This window comes from Terrapene carolina, unplaced genomic scaffold (assembly GCF_002925995.2).
Source record: "Terrapene carolina triunguis isolate 2854851 unplaced genomic scaffold, T_m_triunguis-2.0 Scaffold16, whole genome shotgun sequence".
NCBI classification, from domain to species: Eukaryota; Metazoa; Chordata; order Testudines; family Emydidae; genus Terrapene; species Terrapene triunguis.
The window spans coordinates 181,146-200,695 of record NW_020664367.1 but is presented as its reverse complement, the minus strand read 5'-3'; the positions used below and the strand labels follow the sequence as shown (position 1 = coordinate 200,695).

The 19,550-nt window shown below is 45.5% G+C and overlaps 1 protein-coding gene across 4 annotated transcripts in view; it reads right to left on the bottom strand.

The window, feature by feature from the left end:
• CAB39L (calcium binding protein 39 like) overlaps positions 1 to 19,550 on the bottom strand; it is a 106,517-nt gene that overhangs the window by 40,100 nt on the left and 46,867 nt on the right. For all 4 annotated transcript variants that reach the window (XM_026661652.1, XM_026647756.2, XM_029911500.1 and 1 more), the window contains one exon: positions 287 to 451. In XM_026661652.1, the coding sequence (XP_026517437.1) occupies positions 287 to 451 (165 nt within the window). The remainder of the gene's footprint in view (positions 1 to 286; positions 452 to 19,550) is intronic.

Genomic DNA, 19,550 nt, shown 5'->3' with positions numbered 1-19,550 from the left:
CTCCATAGAGTTATGCCAAGAAAGAATCTAATGCATCATGTGTAATTAAGACAGAGAGGGCACCTGTGTATATCAGCATATTGATCACTACACAACAACAGAGGAATGCTCTATTGAAAAAAGCCCCCATCTTTCAGCATGTCTAAAAGTTTACAGTGAAAGTGAGTGTTGGGAAGACCTAGCTACACAAATCAGTTAAACTTTAGGAAACTATAACTAAGCTAAATGACAATATCAGGATCAAAAAGATGGAATTCTTCCTTTCAGAGAACTAATATTGACCTACCTCGAAATCTATCAGCTGCAAGTTGGCTATAAGTGTCACTAGCAGGCCACTGTTGTATAATTCTTGTGCCAGTTGAGCCACTGTTTCCGTAGGCGGCTCCTTGTCACTAGTACCACACAGAATTTCCTTCATTGCTTGCAGTGATTTTGACACTTCTTCTGATGCCTGGTAATCAAACAGAACATTAACAGTTAAAGAACAAACCAACCTCAGTGTAAATAAAATTGGTAACAGAGAAAAACTGTTCAAAGAAAACTTCAAACAGATTCCAGTACAAAAAATGGTTAATGTTATTACATGGTTTACTAGATTTTTGCATACACTGGGGCTGGAACATTCACGCTGGATCCTGCAGCCCTTACTCAGGCAAAACCACATACTAATTCAGCTGTCGGTGAACTTAAATGCAACATACCATATTTTCATATGTGTAATATGCATAAAATGGGGTCAGATTCTGGGGTAAAGGTGTAAGATACACCTCCCTGTGTTAGCAAGGCCCCTTTATGTTTCAGGAGGCATTCACTCCAAATTAAGGCAGGGGATGTTTCAGCTGCCACCCTCCCTCAAGTTTCCAGCAAAGGACTCCACAAGAACTCCACACAGAAGGTGGTGTTGAGGGACACACTGAATCAGCACACTCCCCAGCTGCCTTGGATATATACCTTTTCCGTCCAAAGCCCCCTACTTTTGGGGCTGCACTGGCCCCACTACAGTTGACCAAGTAACTCCTTACAGACAGTGTCAGCTTTGCACCACTGCAACCTACTCTTCCCATAACAGGGTTTTTGCCACTTAGACCCTAAAACCAACCAGCAAGCCTGGCTCATTACCTTTAACTAGGAACTTATCGATGGAGTGTATAGCTATCTAGATTGCAGGTTAAGGTAAACAACCTAACCTGCTTCCATTAAAACAAAACAATTGTCACTAAGCAAAAACAAAGCCAAATATCCTTCATCCTCCACTCCTTCACAGTTTATTTTAAAATACTTTTGATGAGCACAACTTTTCAGGTGCATCAACCATGAGTGCAAGATACAAAATCTGGATGATGCTTCAGATCCACTAGAAGGATTTGAATCCAGGGTTTTGGTTTGGCCAAGATGAAAGACAGGAGCCATTTGTAAAGTCTGATTCCAAACCAGGTTAAGATTTTGATCATCTCAAATTTTGGTGGATATTCATAGAAACCAAGGCCAGAACAGACCACTGTGATCATCTAGTCTGACCTCCTGTATAACACAGGCCATAGACCTTCCCCAAAATAATTTCTAGAGCATATCTTTTAGAAGAACATCCAGTCTTCAAACATTCAGATCCAGGCTTCTGGTCTGAGCCTCTCTCTAGTTTTACTCCTGAGGGTACTCTGCGCCAAAAAATTTAAATTTCTGCACACAATATTTTAAAATTCTGCAAATTTTATTTATTTGTCAAATAAACGCGGAGGCTCCAAGCATGACATTGGGGAGCAGAGGCCACTGGCGGCACGGAGGTGGGAGATCACTGTGCATCCTGCCCTCCCCCCCCCCCGAACATGGACTCAGTGGTGAGGCTGTACCCAACCCTGACACAGCACAAGGACCGGCCCTGCCCCTCCATGCCAGGTGCACCAGGTGTGGGCAGGCAGGCTCAGCAACACAGGATTCAAGGGTGGAGGGGCTTAGTGTGGGGGATCCAGATGTGGGTTGAGAGGGTTCTGTGTCGGGCAATCTGGGTGTGGGCGGCTCAGTGGGGAAATCCGTGTGTGTCTGGGGGGGGGGAATCTGGATGCACGGGGGCTTGTTGGGGGTTGTGGGTGCAACTGTAATGGGACTCTGCAGGGGGTCCAGGTGAAGGTAGTTGGTGCTCATCAGGGAGAGGTCTGGGTGTGGGGGTGATAGAGCTCAGCAGGGGGATCTGGGTGTGGGGAGCTCAGTGGGGCAGTGATCCATGTGCAGCTGGTTGGGGCTTGGTAGGGTGGGGATTTGGGTCTGGGTGGCTCATTGGAGTGATCCAGGTGCAGGGGGAGTGGGGCTCGGAGGGGGTTCTGGGTGCGGGGATGGGTGAGGCTCGACAGGAGGGTCTGGGTATGAGGGGGTCTGGATGCATGCATGTTGGGCAGATGGGGGAGCAGCTCCCTGTACAGGGATCCCAGTCCCTGCAGCTGAGGAGCGATGGGTGCAGGAAGCATGGGGGGTAGAGTTTGCAGAGCTTCCTACAGATGAGGGAGAAATCTGGGGGTGGGTCTGACACAGCCCTGGATGCTATGCAGGGGAAGAGTCAGTGCAGGGTAGGAGCCACCAGCCCGGTCTTCCCTGGTCCCGCTCTCTGCCCCATAGTGATTTACCTCTCTGCCGGCTGCCCTGGGCACCCAAAACATACTGCTGAGGAGGGTCGCACGACTGCTCTTATGGCTTCCCTTTGCTCCCCCATCAGAAAATCATTGTTCTGTGTGGAAGCAAAGATATCTGCCGGGGACATAAATTCTGCGCATGCACAGTGGTACAGATTTCCCCCGGAGTATAGTTTCTACTGAATGAAAAGTCTTTCAGTGTTTGAAAGAACAAGATGATAAAAGCTACATAAATAATCCCCACCGCATGCTAGAGAAAACCACATGATATATAGATTGTAAGCACTTCAAGGTAGAGACTTTGAGATGGGTCTGACCTCACACCACAATTATACTGATACAACTCTATTAACTCCAATAGAATTAATCCAAATTTACAGGAGACACACACTGGAATCAGCCCCCCCTCCCTGATTTCATACCCAACTGCAAAGCTTCCAGCATGCACTTCGCACTATATAAAATAACAAATACTATTTACCTCCTAATTGTACCAGGTTTGCAGTTGCCCACTAATTTGGATAGGTCAATGTGTGATGAGATTAATCTACATTCCCTTCCCAATGAAAGTTTTATTTAGCCACAATAGAAGGCTTTCTTTTCTCAAACATTTCTCATGGTCACCGTCTTTGATTAAGACAGCTCACTCTAAAAACATGCCTATTTCTAACCATCAGATGTTAATGGCACATCACTAGAGCTATCAAACAGAATACAAAAGGACTTAGCAACAGGGATATTATCTTGTGAATTGAAAACCTAAGTCTTTATGAAAACTGTGCAAATATTTTCATATCCAAAGCAAAACCTGTACATTTTTGGCTTTTCACCAGTTCTGGTTGGCTGGGTGTGAAAATTTCTGGCATTTTGCAGTAAAACACAAAACAAAACAAAAAACAAACCACCACCCCGCTTTTCTCTCTAAACACAAATAGTCCTTTCTGCCAGGCAGAAAATCTTTGCAAGATTCAGACTTCAGTTGTAGCCTCATAGAGCTATAGATAGGAAAATAAATAATTTAAAGGAAAAACAAACAAAAAAACTGGGAGTTACACAGCATCTTGACTCAAATTCTGTCTTCATCTGTCTCATATCCCTCCTCTCCTTCACCTCTAAACTCCTTGTACATGTGGTCTACACTGACGACTTCAACATCTTCTTTTATTCCCTCTTGGATACACTGCAATTTGGCTTTCACATACTATCCTCCTGCAAAAGGATAAGTGTTCTTATCATGGTCAACAATAGCCTAGGGTGACCAGACAGCAAGTGTGAAAAATCGGGACAGGGGGTGGAGGCTGTAATAGGCGCCTATATAAGAAAAAGCCCCAAATATCAGGACTGTCCCTATAAAATAGGACATCTGGTCACTCTACAATAGCCCATTCCTGGCCAAGTTTAAGGGCCTGTTCTCCAGACTTAACCCTCATAATCTATGTGCAGAGAGACCCTGAAGCCTCAAATGCAGGTCCTTAATTTAAAGATCACTTCTAGCCTCTATTTTGCCACTTGTATTTAAGCTTCATAGTTCTTTATAATAGCTCCCATTGCTGAAGTACACAAGCACTTTGTTCCTTGGAGGGAATCCCACTCCAGCCTTATATGCAGAAGACATTCCATTCCAGGAACAAAAGTATCTGAGTACATCCATATGATCTAAGAAGCAAAGGACAAGAGAAACCTACAAAACCTAGTAGCTACAGACTGTGGATTTTGGAACTGTGCCTTTAAATTGTTTAGCTTCCCAAACTGGAAGTCTGGGGCCTGGTCTACACTAGGCTTTTATGTCGAATTTAGCGCCGTTATATCGAATTAACCCTGCACCCGTCCACACCACGAAGCCATTTAGTTCGACATAGAGCCCTCCTTAAATCGATTTCTGTAATCCTCCACAACGAGAGGAGTAGCGCTAAATTCGAAATGGCCATATCGAATTAGGCTAGGTGTGGATGGAAATCGACGGTAATAGCTCCGGGAGCTATCCCACAGTGCACCACTCTGTTGACGCTCTGGACAGCAGTCCGAGCTCGGATGCTCTGACCAGCCACACCCCGGGAAAATTTGAATTCCTTTTCCTGTCTGGGCAGTTTGAAGCGCAGTTTCTGTTTGGACACCGTGGCGAGCTCAGCAGCAGTGGCAGCAGTGGCAACGATGCAGAGCTCTCCAGCAGAGATGGCCGTGCAATCCAATAGAAAGAGGGCCCCAGCATGGACGGATCGGGAAGTCTTGGATCTCATCGCTGTGTGGGGAGATGAGTCCGTGCTTTCCGAGCTGCGCTCCAAAAGACGGAATGCAAAGATCTATGAGAAGATCTCTAAAGCCATGGCAGAGAGAGGCTACAGCCGGGATGCAACGCAGTGCCGCGTGAAAATCAAGGAGCTGAGACAAGGCTACCAGAAGACCAAAGAGGCAAACGGACGCTCCGGATCCCAGCCTCACACATCCCGTTTCTACGAGGCACTGCATTCCATCCTAGGTGCGGCCGCCACCACTACCCCACCCCTGACCGTGGACTCTGAGGATGGGATATTGTCCGCGGCCGGTTCCTCAGCGGACGGGGAAGAGGAGGAAGGAGATGAGGAGGACGAGGCAGTAGACAGCGCTTACAACGCTGATTTGCCCGACAGCCAGGAGCTCTTCATCACCCTGACAGAGATCCCCTACCAACCCTCCCCAGCCGTTACCCCAGACACAGATTCAGGGGAAGGATCAAGCAGTAAGTGTTTTAAATATCCAAACATTTATTTACAACATAACTGGCATATTTAAAATATTAACAGTAGCTAAAGTGCTTTAAAACATGTAAACATTTATTTGCAACAAAACAGGAAGATTGAAAATATTAACAGTGGGTAAAGTGCTTAAAAACATGTAAACAGGAAAGTCAAACAAAAGGGGAATCAGTGCAAAGTGTATCATGATTACTCCGTCTTTGGGCGCCTCAATATATAGTCCGAACCATTTTAAAAAAATCTCACAATGTCCGCTTCATGATTATAGTGCCCAAAACCCTGCAGTCATTTGTCCCTCCAAGGGCACCTAAGCCAAGAACTGGTCAATGTAACCGGGGATCGAGGCGACATCCTCCGGGGAGAACTCCTCATACACCTCCTGCAGGTGTTTTTCAAGCCTCATCAGCAGGTTCCTGGGCAGGGACAGCTTATTAGGCCCCCCGTGGTAGGACACGTTTCCCTGCCACAACGCCAGCAGGTACTCCGGGATCATGGCCTTGCACAGCAGTGCAGCAAATGGCCCCGGTTTCTGCAGGCTGTCCCGGAGCATCTTCTCCTTCTGGCTCTCGGAGACCTTCAGGAGGGTGATGTCAGGCATGACTCCCTGCTGTGAATTAGGTAGGGGAAAGTTAGTATTGGGACTGCTTGCCCGTCCCTTTACAGAACTGCAACCGCCGGTTTACAGCCACGCGGTTTACAGCCGCGAGGGGCTGGGACAGGGCCAGAGTTCATGCTTGCAGGATTGCTGCCAGCAGAGACTCGCATTGCTTTCTATGTGAAAGGAGGCCAGTGCCACTCTTAAAGTTTTAAGCGGCCACAAGTCTACGGCTTACCATGTTTGCCATCTAGACAAAGTCCGGTGTCCTGCCCTGCTCCTCAGCTCGCCACAGCAAGACCGCAGGCACTGTAGGCGAGGGCCGAAAATTCGACCTTGTCCTCAGTGCGCGTGTGATAGGTGCTCTGCATGGTCTTGTTCACAGAGAAAGACTATGTTCTCTGTTCACAGATACATTGCTCTGTCTCAGGAATTCACTCCCTTTTTCCAATTCCCACAGCCACATCTGCCCAGAGGCTAGCGCACATTAGGAGGAGGAAGAAGAGGACACGGGAAGACATGTTTGCTGAACTAATGGAATGCTCCCGAGCACAGGCAGCCCAGCAGACACAGTGGAGGGAGAACTTGTCCCAAATGCACCGGGCAAACATTGAACGGGAGGAGAGGTGGCGACAGGAGGACAGGCAGGCTACTCAAACGCTGCTTGGACTAATGAGGGAGCAAACGGACACGCTCCGCCGCCTTGTGGATGTTCTGCAGGACCGGAGGCAGGAGGAGAGAGCCCCGCTGCAGTCTCTCTGTAACTGCCCTGCCCCGCCACCAAGTCCCATACCCCCCTCACCCAAAGTCCAAACACGGAGGGGTGGAAGGGGCCGGGAAAAATTTCACTCCACCCCTGCGGACTGCTCTACCACTAGAAGGCTCTCATTCCCCAAAATTTGAAAAGTCCTTTCCTACCCGCCTCACACAAGACCCCGTCCAAGTTTCACCCCCCCGTTCCATGTGCGGTTGTTAATAAAGAATACGTTTCTGTTCATTTCTGTTTCCATCCTCTTCTTTTGGAGGGGAGTCTGTCTGGAGGGGGGGGAAGGGCCTTGGTCATTGGACAGGACAGTCACCTTTAGCAGGGGGCAGGTGCAGCAGCAGGGCACATATACAGTGCAGTGACTAGTTATCCTGGTCAGTCTGGGAGGTGGTTTTCATGTTCTGTGTGGTGGGGGCGGTGGTGTTGCTCTGTGACTTGGTGGCGGGGGAGGGCAGTTACAGATCTTATGCAGCGGTCCTTACCCTGGATCACAGAGCCGCGCAGCAGGGGATCTGTAACCCTCCTCCCCCTGCAAGACAGTCACATAGCCGACACATACACGCAGTCCCGGCCAGGAGGGCTGGCAGGCTCCGTTGAAACAACCAGTCCACCATCGCGGAGCCTGTCATTCCTGGAGTTTAGAAGCATCATTTGCATCACAACCCTAAACCCGCTCCCCGCCACAGTCTGCGTCCCAGGTTTAAAACATTCCCGTGAAAACAGTAATAAAGACAACGGTGTCCATGAACAAAACAGAACAGATTTTATTTTTTGGGAAGGGGGTGAAGGGGGTATGTAATTGGAGAGGATAGTCGACGGCAACTGGGTAAAGAAACGGGGGCAAGTTCAGCTTCTGTGTCCACAAACTTAAAAGTCAATGGGTACCCTGCTCAGCCTTGAAACTGGCTTTCAAAGCCTCCCGGATGCACAGCGCGTCCCGCTGGGCTCTTCTAATCGCCCGGCTGTCTGGCTGGGCGTAATCAGCAGCCAGGCTATTTGCCTCAACCTCCCACCCCGCCATAAAGGTCTCCCCCTTGCTCTCACACAGATTGTGGAGCACACAGCAAGCTGCAATAACGATGGGGATATTGGTTTCGCTGAGATCACAGCGAGTGAGTAAGCTTCTCCATCTCCCCTTGAGACGGCCAAAAGCACACTCCACTACCATTCTGCACTTGCTCAGCCGGTAGTTGAACAGTTCTTTTTCTGTGTCCAGGGCGCCAGTATAGGGCTTCATGAGCCAGGGCATTAGCGGGTAGGCTGGGTCCCCGAGGATCACTGTAGGCATCTCCACATCCCCAACAGTTATCTTGTGGTCCGGGAAGTAAATACCTTCCTGCAGCCGTCTAAACAGACCAGAGTTCCTGAACACGCGAGCGTCATGAACCTTGCCCGGCCATCCGACGTAGATGTTTGTAAACCGTCCCCGATGGTCCACCAGTGCTTGCAGCACCATTGAAAAGTACCCCTTTCTATTGATGTACTGGCTGGCCTGGTGGCCCGGTCCCAGGATAGGGATGTGAGTCCCATCTATAGCCCCACCGCAGTTTGGGAATCCCATCGCAGCGAAGCCATCTATGATGGCCTGCGCGTTTCCCAGGGTCACTACCTTTGACAGCAGTACCTTGACGATTGCCTTGGCTACTTGCATGACAACAACCCCCACGGTAGATTTGCCCACGCCAAAGTGGTTCGCGACTGACCGGTAGCTGTCCGGCGTTGCAAGCTTCCAGAGGGCTATGGCCACTCGCTTCTGGACAGTCAGGGCTGCTCGCATGCGGGTGTCCTTGCGCTTCAGGGCAGGGGACAGCAACTCACAAAGTTCCAGGAAAGTCCCCTTCCGCATGCGAAAGTTTCGCAGCCACTGGGATTCATCCCAGACCTGAAGCACTATGCGGTCCCACCAGTCCGTGCTTGTTTCCCGGGCCCAGAATCGCCGTTCAACAAAATCCACATGCCCCATTGCAAACGTGATGTCCTCGGCGCTGGGTGTCGTGGTTTCTGACAGCTCTGTGCTACTCTCCGACTTCAGGCCCTCACTCCGCTGCCGTAGCCTCCTCGCCTGATTTCTCTGCATCTGCCTCTGGGAAAGGTGTATGATAAGGTGCGAGGCGTTGAGAACGGCCACAACTGCAGCGATGGTCGCAGCGGGATCCATGATCGCAGTGCTGTGGCGTCCGCGCTGTCACTGATCAAAAAGTGCGCGAACTGATTTCCCGCCGGCGCTTTCAGGGAGGGAGGCAGGGCGGTAGTGACTGACGGATGACGACAGTTACCCAAAAGCACCCTCGCCACAATTTTTTACCCAGAAGCCATTGGGGGCTCGACCCAGAATTCCACTGGGCAGCGGGGACTGCGGGAACTGTGGGATAGCTGCCCACAGTGCACTGCTTCCAATGTCGACGCTTTCCCTGGTAGTGTGGACTGACAAAGTCGAATTACTGTCCTTAGTGTAGACACACACGTTCGACTTTCTAATATCGATTGCACATATTCGATTTAACTAAAATCGAACTACTCTCGTAGTGTAGACATACCCTGGGGTAGAGGAGCAGCAGATTCCCAAGTTCTGTGATGCAGAGACAGTTGGGGGACTGTGTCACTGAACAAAGAGGCTCTCTTTCAAGCATCTTGGGCCTAAACTGATTATTGAATATCAAGATGAAATTCAATAAAGACAAGTGCAAAGTACTTCACTTAGGAAGGAAAAATCAAAAGCACAGCTACAAAATGTGGTAGTACTGCTGAAAAGGATCTGGCCAGATAGTTGACCAAAAACTGAATATGAGTCGTCAATGTGATGCAGCTGAACAGAAAGCTGATATGATTCTGGGGTGTATGAACAGGAGTGTTGTATGAAAGACACAGAAGGCAATTGTCCCATTGGACAAAGCACTGGTGAGGCCCCAGCTGGAGTACTGTGTCCAATTCTGGGCACCACAATTTAGGAAAGATGTGGAGAACTGGAAAGAGTCGAGAGGAGAGCTACAAAAATGATAAAAGGTTTTTAGAAAACCTGACCTATGAGGAAAGGTTAAAAAAACTAGGCATGTTTAGTCTTGAGAGAAGAAGATTTAGGGGGCAGGGGACACCTGATAATAGTCTTCCAATATGTGAAGGGCTGTTATAAAGAGGACCACGATCAGTTGTTCTCCATGTCCACTGAAGGCACTAACAGGCTTAATCTGCAGTAAGGGAGATATTAGATATTAGGATAGTAGTAGTAGTAAGGATAGTTAAGCTCTGGAATAGGCTTCCAAGGGAGATTGTGGAGTCCCCATTACTGAAAGCTTTTAAAAACAAGTTGGACAAACACCTGTCAGGGATGGTCTAGGTTTATTTGGTCCTGACACAGCACAGGGGGCTGGACTCGATGACTTCTCTAAATCCCTTCCAGCCCTACATTTTTATGATTCTATGTTGTACCAGGAATAAATAGAAATGAGAGAAAATAATCTGAGTGGAAAAATGAGCAGATAAAAGCTTTGTTCTTTAGAGAAGCACACCTACCAAACTCCTTGAAAAATGCAATAGTCTGCCCAATCCTCAAAAAGTCAACATTTGACCCTGAAGATCTCTTCAACTTCCTGATCCTCGAGGAAATAACTGAGAAAGTAATAGCCCTCAAGCTTCAACATGACATCAGCCAACATTGGGAATGCTTCACAATCAGGGTTCAGACTAGAGCACAGCACAAAAACAGCTCTAGTGGCACTAAATGTGCCAACATTTTATGACCAGGGACACAAGTAAGATCCAGCAGTGTGAGCATGGAAACTTCTCTGCAGCCTTTACCACAATGGAAAACAGGGTACTGCTCACTAAAGCTGGGCCAAATTTTTCAATCAAATAGCAAATTTGCTAAAAAAATACAATTTCAGAATGACCAGAACTAATTTACTAAATTTGGTAAATTTTGGCTAAATAAAATATTAAGGGAATATTTTTCAAAAAAAAAAAAAAAGTCAAAATGAACCATTTTGTTATTAAATGTCATTTCAAAATGATGTTCAAAAAATTTTGTTCAACCCAAAAAAAAAGTAAAAGTAAAAGTTTTGGTTTTTCATTTCAGCAAGGAAAAAACAAACAAAAAATCAGTTTTGGTTCAAAACTAATTTTTTTTTAATCAATTTTTTGCTTTGGCACCAAACCAAAAAACAACAACACCCCACAATTATTTGCTAATCCACCTACAGGACATAACAGGAGTATATGGCCCAGAACTACAGAGGTTTCAGTTGTTCCTCTCCAACAGAACTCAGTGAGTGGTGATGGGTAACTGCTCCTCCTCTTCAAAGGCCTCACGTGTGAGGTCCCACAGGAATCCATACTATACCTACTTCTCTTCAATATCTAGATGAGACATCCAGGAGAGACAGTGAGACGCCATAAGGTGTGCGGCCAACTGAACACCTTTAACACTCAACTATATATCTCATTCTCTACTAATGCAACCATCACCATCATGTCAGAATGTTTACAGGAAATTAGTCCCTGGTTAAAGAGCAGCTGGCTCAAACTAAATCCAAGCCAGATTCTGATCAGCACCACTTCAAAGGTGAAATGCTTTGAAAAGATGGCCAAGATGTTGTCTCCACCACCTTCCATTAAAGGCACACAGCCACCCTTTGTCAAAGTGGTGAAAAGCCTCTGGGTCCTGTTTGACCCCTCACTAAACTTGGATGACAAGATAGAAAGCATTATTGGAAACTGAATCTTTCACTTCCAGCTTATTCGGAAACTTTGTCCTTCCCTCCTGGACAACAACCTGGACACAGTAATCCCTACATTTGTCACCACCCAGGCTGGATTACTGTAACTCATTGTATCTGAAGTTGAATGTGAAGATGATGCACAGGCTCTAGTTGGTACAGAATGTGGCTGCCCAATTTCACCATGCCTGAGGCGGCCACAAGCACATCAGGCCTATGTTAAAATCAGACCACAGGTTCCTAGTCAACTTCCAAAGCCAATATAAGGTCGCGGTCCTAATTTGCAAAGCAATTTACTTTCAAAGCAAAACCAGAGACCCCAGGAAGTCCACTAGGGACTTTGTTATTGCTGCTGTTGATTTTACGTGCAATGTGACCAGATACTATGGTGCTGGATGGTAGTATAAAACTTTACTCCTTAGGGCATTCTGCGCTCAAAACTAAAAAATTCTGTGCCAAAAAATTAAAAGTTCTACGCACAATATTTTAAAATTCTGCAAATTTTATTTGTCAAATAAATGTGGAGACTCTAGCATGGCAATGGGGAGCACAGGCCACTGACTGCACAGAGTTGTGCAGCTCTCACCCATGACACAGACTCAGCCTTTGCCATGGAAGATCATGTAGAACGCAATATTGATATGTGGGTATATTCAGAGCTGGGTTATGTTGATTTAAACTAGGGCTGTCAAGCGATTAAAAAAATTAATCATGTGATTAAATCGCACTGTTAAACAATAATAGAATACCATTTATTTAAATATTTGTGAATGTTTTCTACATTTTCAAATATATTGATTTCAATTACAACACAGAATACAAAGGGTACAGTGCTCACTTTTTGTAATAAAAATAAATACATATTTGCACTGTAAAAAAACAGAATAGTATATTTCAATTCACCTAATACAAGTACTGTAGTGCAATCTCTTTATAATGAAAGTTGAACTTACAAATGTAGAATTATGTACAAAAAATAACTGCATTCAAAAATAAAACTATGTAAAACTTTAGAACCTACAAGTCCACTCAGTCCTTCTTCAGCCAACCACTCAGACAAACAAGTTTGGTTACAATTTGCAGGAGATAATGCTGCCCACGTCTTGTTTACAATGTCACCTGAAAGTGAGAACAGGCGTTCGCATGGCACTGTTGTAGCCAGCATCGCAAGATATTTATGTGCCACATGCGCTAAAGATGCATATGTCCCTTCATGCTTCAACCACCATTCCAGAAGACATGTGGCCATGCTGATGACAGGTTCTGCTCGATAACGATCCAACGCAGAGCGGACTGATGCATGTTCATTTTCATCATCTGAGTCAGATGCCACCATCAGAAGGTTGATTCTCTTTTTTGGTGGTTCAAGTTCTGTAGTTTCCGCATCGGAGTGTTGCTCTTTTAAGACTTCTGAAAGCATTCTCCACACCTCGTCTCTCTCAGATTTTGGAAGCCACTTCAGATTCTTAAACCTTGGGTTGAGTGCTGTATCTATCCTTAGTAATCTCACATTGGTACTTTCTTTGCATTTTGTCAAATCTGCTGTGAAAGTGTTCTTAAAACGAACATGTGCTGGGTCATCATCCGAGACTGCTATAACATGAAATATATGGCAAAATCCAGGTAAAACAGAACAGAAGACATACAATTCTGCCCCAAGGAGTTCATTCACAAATTTAATTAACGCTTTTTTTTTTTTAAATGAGCATCATCAGCATGGAAGCATGTCCTCTGGAATGATGGCCAAAGCATGAAGGGGCATATTAATGTTTAGCATATCTGGCATGTAAATACCTTGTAACACCGGCTACAAAAGTGCCATGTGAATGCCTGTGCTCACTTTCTGGTGACACTGTAAATAAGAAGCAGTCAGTAGTATCTCCCGTAAATGCAAACAAACTTGTTTGTCTTAGCAACTGGCTGAACAAGAAGTAGGACTGAGTGGACTTGTAGGCTCTAAAGTTTTACATTGTTTTGTTTTTGAGTGCAATTATGTAACAAAAAAATCGACATTTGTAAGTTACACTTTCACAATAAAGAGATTGTACTACACTACTTGTATGAGGTGAACTGAAATAATTTTTTAAAAATTAAATTGTAAAAAAAATTTTACAGTGCAAATATTGGTAATAAAACTAATACAAAGTGAGCACTGTACACTTTATATTCTGTGTTGTAATAGAAATCAACATATTTGAAAATGTAGAAAAACATCCAAAATATTTAATAAATTTCAGTTGGTATTCTATTGTTTAACAGTGCGATTAATCACAATTAATTTTTTTGAGTTAATCACGTGAGTTAACTGCAATTAATCGACAGCCCTAATTTTAACTCCCCCCTTTTACAGTCTTTACATCAGCTTCTTTACCTCCTCTGCAATTTTACGGCACACAATTTAGTCACTAGAAATTACCACAGTATAGTCTCAAATGAAAACTAAATAAGGTATTTTTATCATAACTTCAGAGGTTTATTTTCTGCATTGTTCTGACATAACAAACAACACCTGCTGGTCCACGAGAGTGTAATTCATAATTCATGAACAGCATATATAGCAGCTTTACTTCTGCTGATTATAGAGTACTAAATTCTCTGTTGCAAATGCAGAATTACAACAATCTTTGAAGCAGGCTACCAAACGGACCAGATCACCTAACTAGTGTAAGATGTCCCTTTGTGGTTATAGCATGTACACAAGTCTACTATCTACTCTGTGAATAAAGTGACATAACTCCTCTGATTTAAGGAAAGTTATGCATGCATTGACACGCCTTTGCTTAGAAAAAAAGTTGTTTTCTGGTAGTAACATGTCTTCATATTTTTTGACAAATTAAACAATGTGAGTTGAGACTAATACTTTGTGTAACTTATAAAAAACAACCACCTGGATTTGGTTCCCTCACAAGTAAAAATCAAATTATTGTAATTTACTTGATAGGATCATAACAGAAACAGAAAAGACCTTTTCGATTATAATGTCTTTGCAAGTGCAAAATATAGTCACCAGAGGATGTATTAGACACAAAATGAATATTATACTTGATCTTAGCTAGACTGTAAAACTCTTTGAGACAAGGATTTTTTATTAAATTATTAATTATTATTATTATTGTGTGTTTGCAGAGTGCAGTGCAATTGGGCCACAATCTTTGATTAGGGCCTTTAAGTGCTACTGCAATACAAATAATATTAAAAGGCCATTTAGACTCAAAGCAATATGAGAAAGAGACTTCCTCTGAGTTTTGTTCCTGGACAAGCAGCACACTGTTTCTATTTAATTTAACAAATAATAAATAAGAATTTATCAGTCTTGGGATGGGGGAAGTAACTCTATGATTGGGAAATATGCACTATTTTTCTGTTCTCCTCCTAGTTTCCCTTTATTATACTTAAAGTGGCTTGGAATGCTTATGACCTTGTATTGCTAAGAGGTGGGGCAGAGTTTTAAAAATAGTCTCCTTTGCTTCTGACAACCAGCTGTTTGAAGAAGCTCTTTGCTGAAATGCTTCAGGATCCAGTCCTAGCCTTGCTCCCGACCCACACAGGAACATAATTATAATTGCAGACCTGGTTGCTGCGACACAAAGGCCCTGTCCATATTATAGATTTGACAGTGTTTAAGCTGGCTTCGTAAATATATTGGTGCCCCTAGTGTGTTATAAAACACTGTTTGGTCAAGCCTGTGGCATGAGACAAAGTGCTACATCAATTCTAACAAATGATGCTCAAGATCAGAGTGTTCTGCCCAGACTAGGGCATGATAATATGGCTTGGTCCTGTCTGTACAGACAACAACAAGGTGTGCTTTAACACTGTTGGGGCACTAATCAGGCAATGGTTGAGCACTACGAATGTGTCTACACTTAAAACCAGAGATGATTCATGTCTGATGACAGGAGGGAAGGGGGATGACACAATGTAAAGGGGGGGGGCACATGACCACCCCATGTGTCGCCTCTGGGAGGAACCTTCCAGTCCCACCTCCCTGGGCCAGGGCAGCCAATCCTGCTAGCTCTTAGTGAGGAGCACGTGCCTCTCGGCCGGGCTGGGAAGACTCACAGCCACCAACGTCTCCCCAGAGCACCTGCGCCTCACGGACACCTCAGTAGGGGGGAGGGGCGTGGGCAGTGCCCCTACCTCCAGCTGAGCAGAGGGACCCTGCTCCCAGCGCCTTCCCCACTGACCCCCTACACACACCCTGTGCCCAGTGGCACCACACTCTGCCCACCAGAATTTCCAGCTGGCTCAGTCTCTGTCCCTGGCAGGGAGCAGGAGAGAGCCACTTCTCATGTTGGCTGAGGGTGACTGCCCAGAGAGTTGGAGACCAGCTGAGGAGGCCGAAGCAGCCCGCTCCTTCCGCTCCCCACCTGGGCCTGGCTGCTTGGGGATAGGGGCCGAGAGAGCTGAAAGTGCCGAGGGAGAGGCACAGCAGAAGGACAAAGCCTCCTTCTCATGCCGGCAGGCCAAGCAGAGCAAGCCCTTCAAGGGCAGCTCAGCATTCACAGAAATCTGGGGGGCACATAATCCCAAATAACCCCCCCACACACACACTGCCTCTGCTTAAGACGTTACAGTAGCACAGCTGCACCGCTTCAGTATATACACTACCTATGCTAATGGGTGGGCTTCTCCTACTGGGGTAGATAATCCACCTCCCTAAGAGGTGTTAGCTAGGTTAAGGGAACAATTCTTCTGTTGACCTAGCGCTGTCTACACCGGGGGTTAGGTTGGTATAGTAGCATCTATCAGATGTGTGAATTTTTCACACCCTTGAGAGATGTAGCTATACGGACGTAAATTCCTAGTGTAGACCAGGCCTATAACTTTGTCAGGGCCTTTTTTTTTTTTTTTTTTTTTTAAACACGGCCAAAATCAGGTTATTTTTACATCATCTTGGCCTTCTGGAAGTATTATCGTGAAGTGGGGTTTTTTTACCCACGAAAGCTTATGCCCAAATAAATCTGTTAGTCTTTAAGCTGCCACCGGACTCCTCATTGTTTTTGTAAATAAAAAGACTAACACGGCTACCCCTCTGATACTTAATATTAGATACATCCTATATCAAGGGACTGTATCTTGCACTTGTAGGGAAATGAACTCATTGATCCAACAGGTCTTTTGATCATTAACTACTATGATCCTATGAACTAAATTAAAGGGAAGTTTTCTGTTCTTGCAAATGTATTCTCATTTCATATGGAGACATTTCAGGAAACAACATGTAAAAGATTAAAAACGACACCTGTCTAATCTGTTGTTCACTCAGACGATTGATTTTTTCCCATAAATACATTAGATACACTTTTGTACACCCACAGAAGCCAAGCTGCCTCCTCTGCAACATCACCTGCCTGTCTGCAGTGGGAGAAAAAAACCACCCACAACAAAAACAGCCCGTCTGATTCAGAAACATAACCAAGTACAGACAGCTTTTGTAGCGTCCCATGGAATATCAGTGATGTGTTTATTACAATCAGTGAAATGGTGTAAATTGAGTTCCTGGCTTAGCAGCCTTGTGCTCATTTCACAATGATCCTTACGTGCAATCTCAGATAGCAACGACAAGGACCTATTATCACCCTTATACTGCTGATAGTATTTACAGTACAAGCAAATGGATCTCCACTACTTCAAGTGCATCTGGATTTTCCTTTTTGATGTTAACTATAAACATACAAAATCATTAGGACAAAATGTCAGATCTTGAGAAACTGACACCCATGAGAACTCCTAGGCCTAAACTTCAACTTTCCTACCTCTTTAATGAGTTGACTTCAGTTTACCTCTGTCCCAGCTGACAGTATCACTAGCAGGAAGACATATAATTATACTCAAGGTTGGGAGGACCTGCTCTCATTTTACCCCCCAGCAGTCCGCAGGAGATACCACAGTGCCAGCTGGTGAGGAACTGAGACCAGGATCCATTCCCCCACCTGATCCCTCCGCTGGGGCAGGGCCCCTTCACACCCAGATACCCCTCTGGGGCAGGGCCCCCTCATGCACCTGCTTGTGTTCTAAGCAGCAGCAGCACAGGCTACTGTGCTGACTAGAGTGGGGGCAGATCCCAATCTCAATCTCCCGCCAAACCTGCCAGGAGCCACCGTGGAGCAGGCCTGGGCTCCGAATCATTGCATTGTCAGCTCCACCCCCAATCCTCACCAGCTGGACAGGAAGTAACAACAATGCATGGGCTGGAGCAAGCCAGCACCATGGCCGGCACTATGTGGTCACACTCCCTCACCAGGATAGAACTGGCCTGCCACCTCCCTGCTCCTCTCTGGGATGGATCCAGCTCGCTAACCTCCCACAAAGCCACAGCCTCATGGTACTGGGCTAATGTCATGATTTCCATGCAGTCTGTGAAATGATGATCTATCCAGGGCCTTACACATAGCAAACTAGACATTCTCAACTGTGCACAAAAATCTGGAAAAGAGGATTTGAAAGCCAGTTTCAATCTGAACCTATGGTGTATATAAATATGGTTTGTTTTTTTTAAAGTTACTGCTTCTCAACATTGAAACCTACCCACTGCTTGACACAAACCACTGAAATGTGGCCAGTGACCAAAGTATGGAACACTGGTGTTTGTTGCACATCATGGCAGAATTGATGGAGTATAATGGTTTTAACTATAGAACCTATTTTTAAGGGCATTCTCTCACTGGGGGGAGTTAAATCAACCAATTTTTTTCAAGAAGAAAACTCAAAAAACATATTCCATCATGTGCAGTCACAACGACCTCCACGAGCCACCAGCAAGGATTTTCAATTAGGATTTTCAGAACCCTAGCACTGCCCTGTGCTCATGAAGGAGTATGTGAATCAATCCCTGGTGGGGGATATGATACACACTCTGCCAGTAGGTTACACAGCTCTTTGCTAGACAGCAGTAGAATGTTTAAGGTCAGGATTCGTGACTTCTGTTCCTGGCTTTGGGCGAAGAATGTGGCCTAGTTCTTAGAGCAGTAGTTAGCAACAGGATACAGATTTGGAACACCCATTCTGAAAGGCAGCGTGACTAAGTGGAAGAGACTTGAGTCTGCCATACAAAGACCAGAATTTTATTCCCATTTCTACCACAAGTGTCCTTGTGCAACCTGTTAGGGAACTTACTTGTAAAATGAAGGGAATTATACTTAACTGTCTCCTAGGCGTGCAATGTCTTGATCAATAATAAGAATTGTGACACATACAGAAATTTAAAAAAGCAGTCAAAAGAGGGGAGACTAGAACTCCTAGTCTCCTGGCTTCCAACTCAGTTACAACCCCCTACACTAAAGGATACTTGAAGTCTCACTCATCTTCAGTGCAACTGCCTCACTTGGCAGCAGAAGAGACTGAAATGTGAAACTTCCCACAAAATCCAGTACACCTGAGAGTTTTTGCAGCAGCAGACATGACGAGGGGCCAAGTCCTTACCTTACTTACACAGGACCAGATTATACACCACTGAAGTCAAAGGGAATTTTGCAACTGACTTCAATTGTTGCGGGATCGTGCCCACAGACAGCCCTATTAGAGTCAATGATAATCTCATAACGATTCCAATATGCAAGGGTATGTTTCATTCTTCACACTCTGCTCATCTTACTTACACAAGGAGTCCCTCTGTCTTTATTAGGACCAGATGTGAGTGAGATGAACAGGATTTAGGCACTGTTTCTTTAGCACTGCATAAAAGAGCAGGTATAGCTGGGTGGTTTGGTCAGTCATTAGGCTTAGTGGCCTAGCTTCTGATTCCAATCTTTCTATCAGTTCAGGGCATCGTAGCTCTCTGGATCTGGTCTTAGCTAGACTGGCTTCTTTGCTCGTAACCCCTTGGCCTGCCCTCAAGAGGGACAGGAGCCATAGCTCTTGGGTGGGTAGGGGGACCCAGGCCCTCCCTTTCTCCACCAGGTCCTAGCCCACGACCCTGAAGGTTGCAGCAGTGGGAGATGGCCTAGGTTCAGCATTCCCCAAGGCCACTTCCTACCACATCCTGCATCTCAGTTTCAGATGTGGCCATATTTAACAACGTTTTTACTTCAGCCAAAGGCCGATACCTGCAGCCCTTTTGTGCCCCTTGCTCGTGGTTCATAGACTCATAGACTTTAAGGTCAGAAGGGACCAATATGGTCA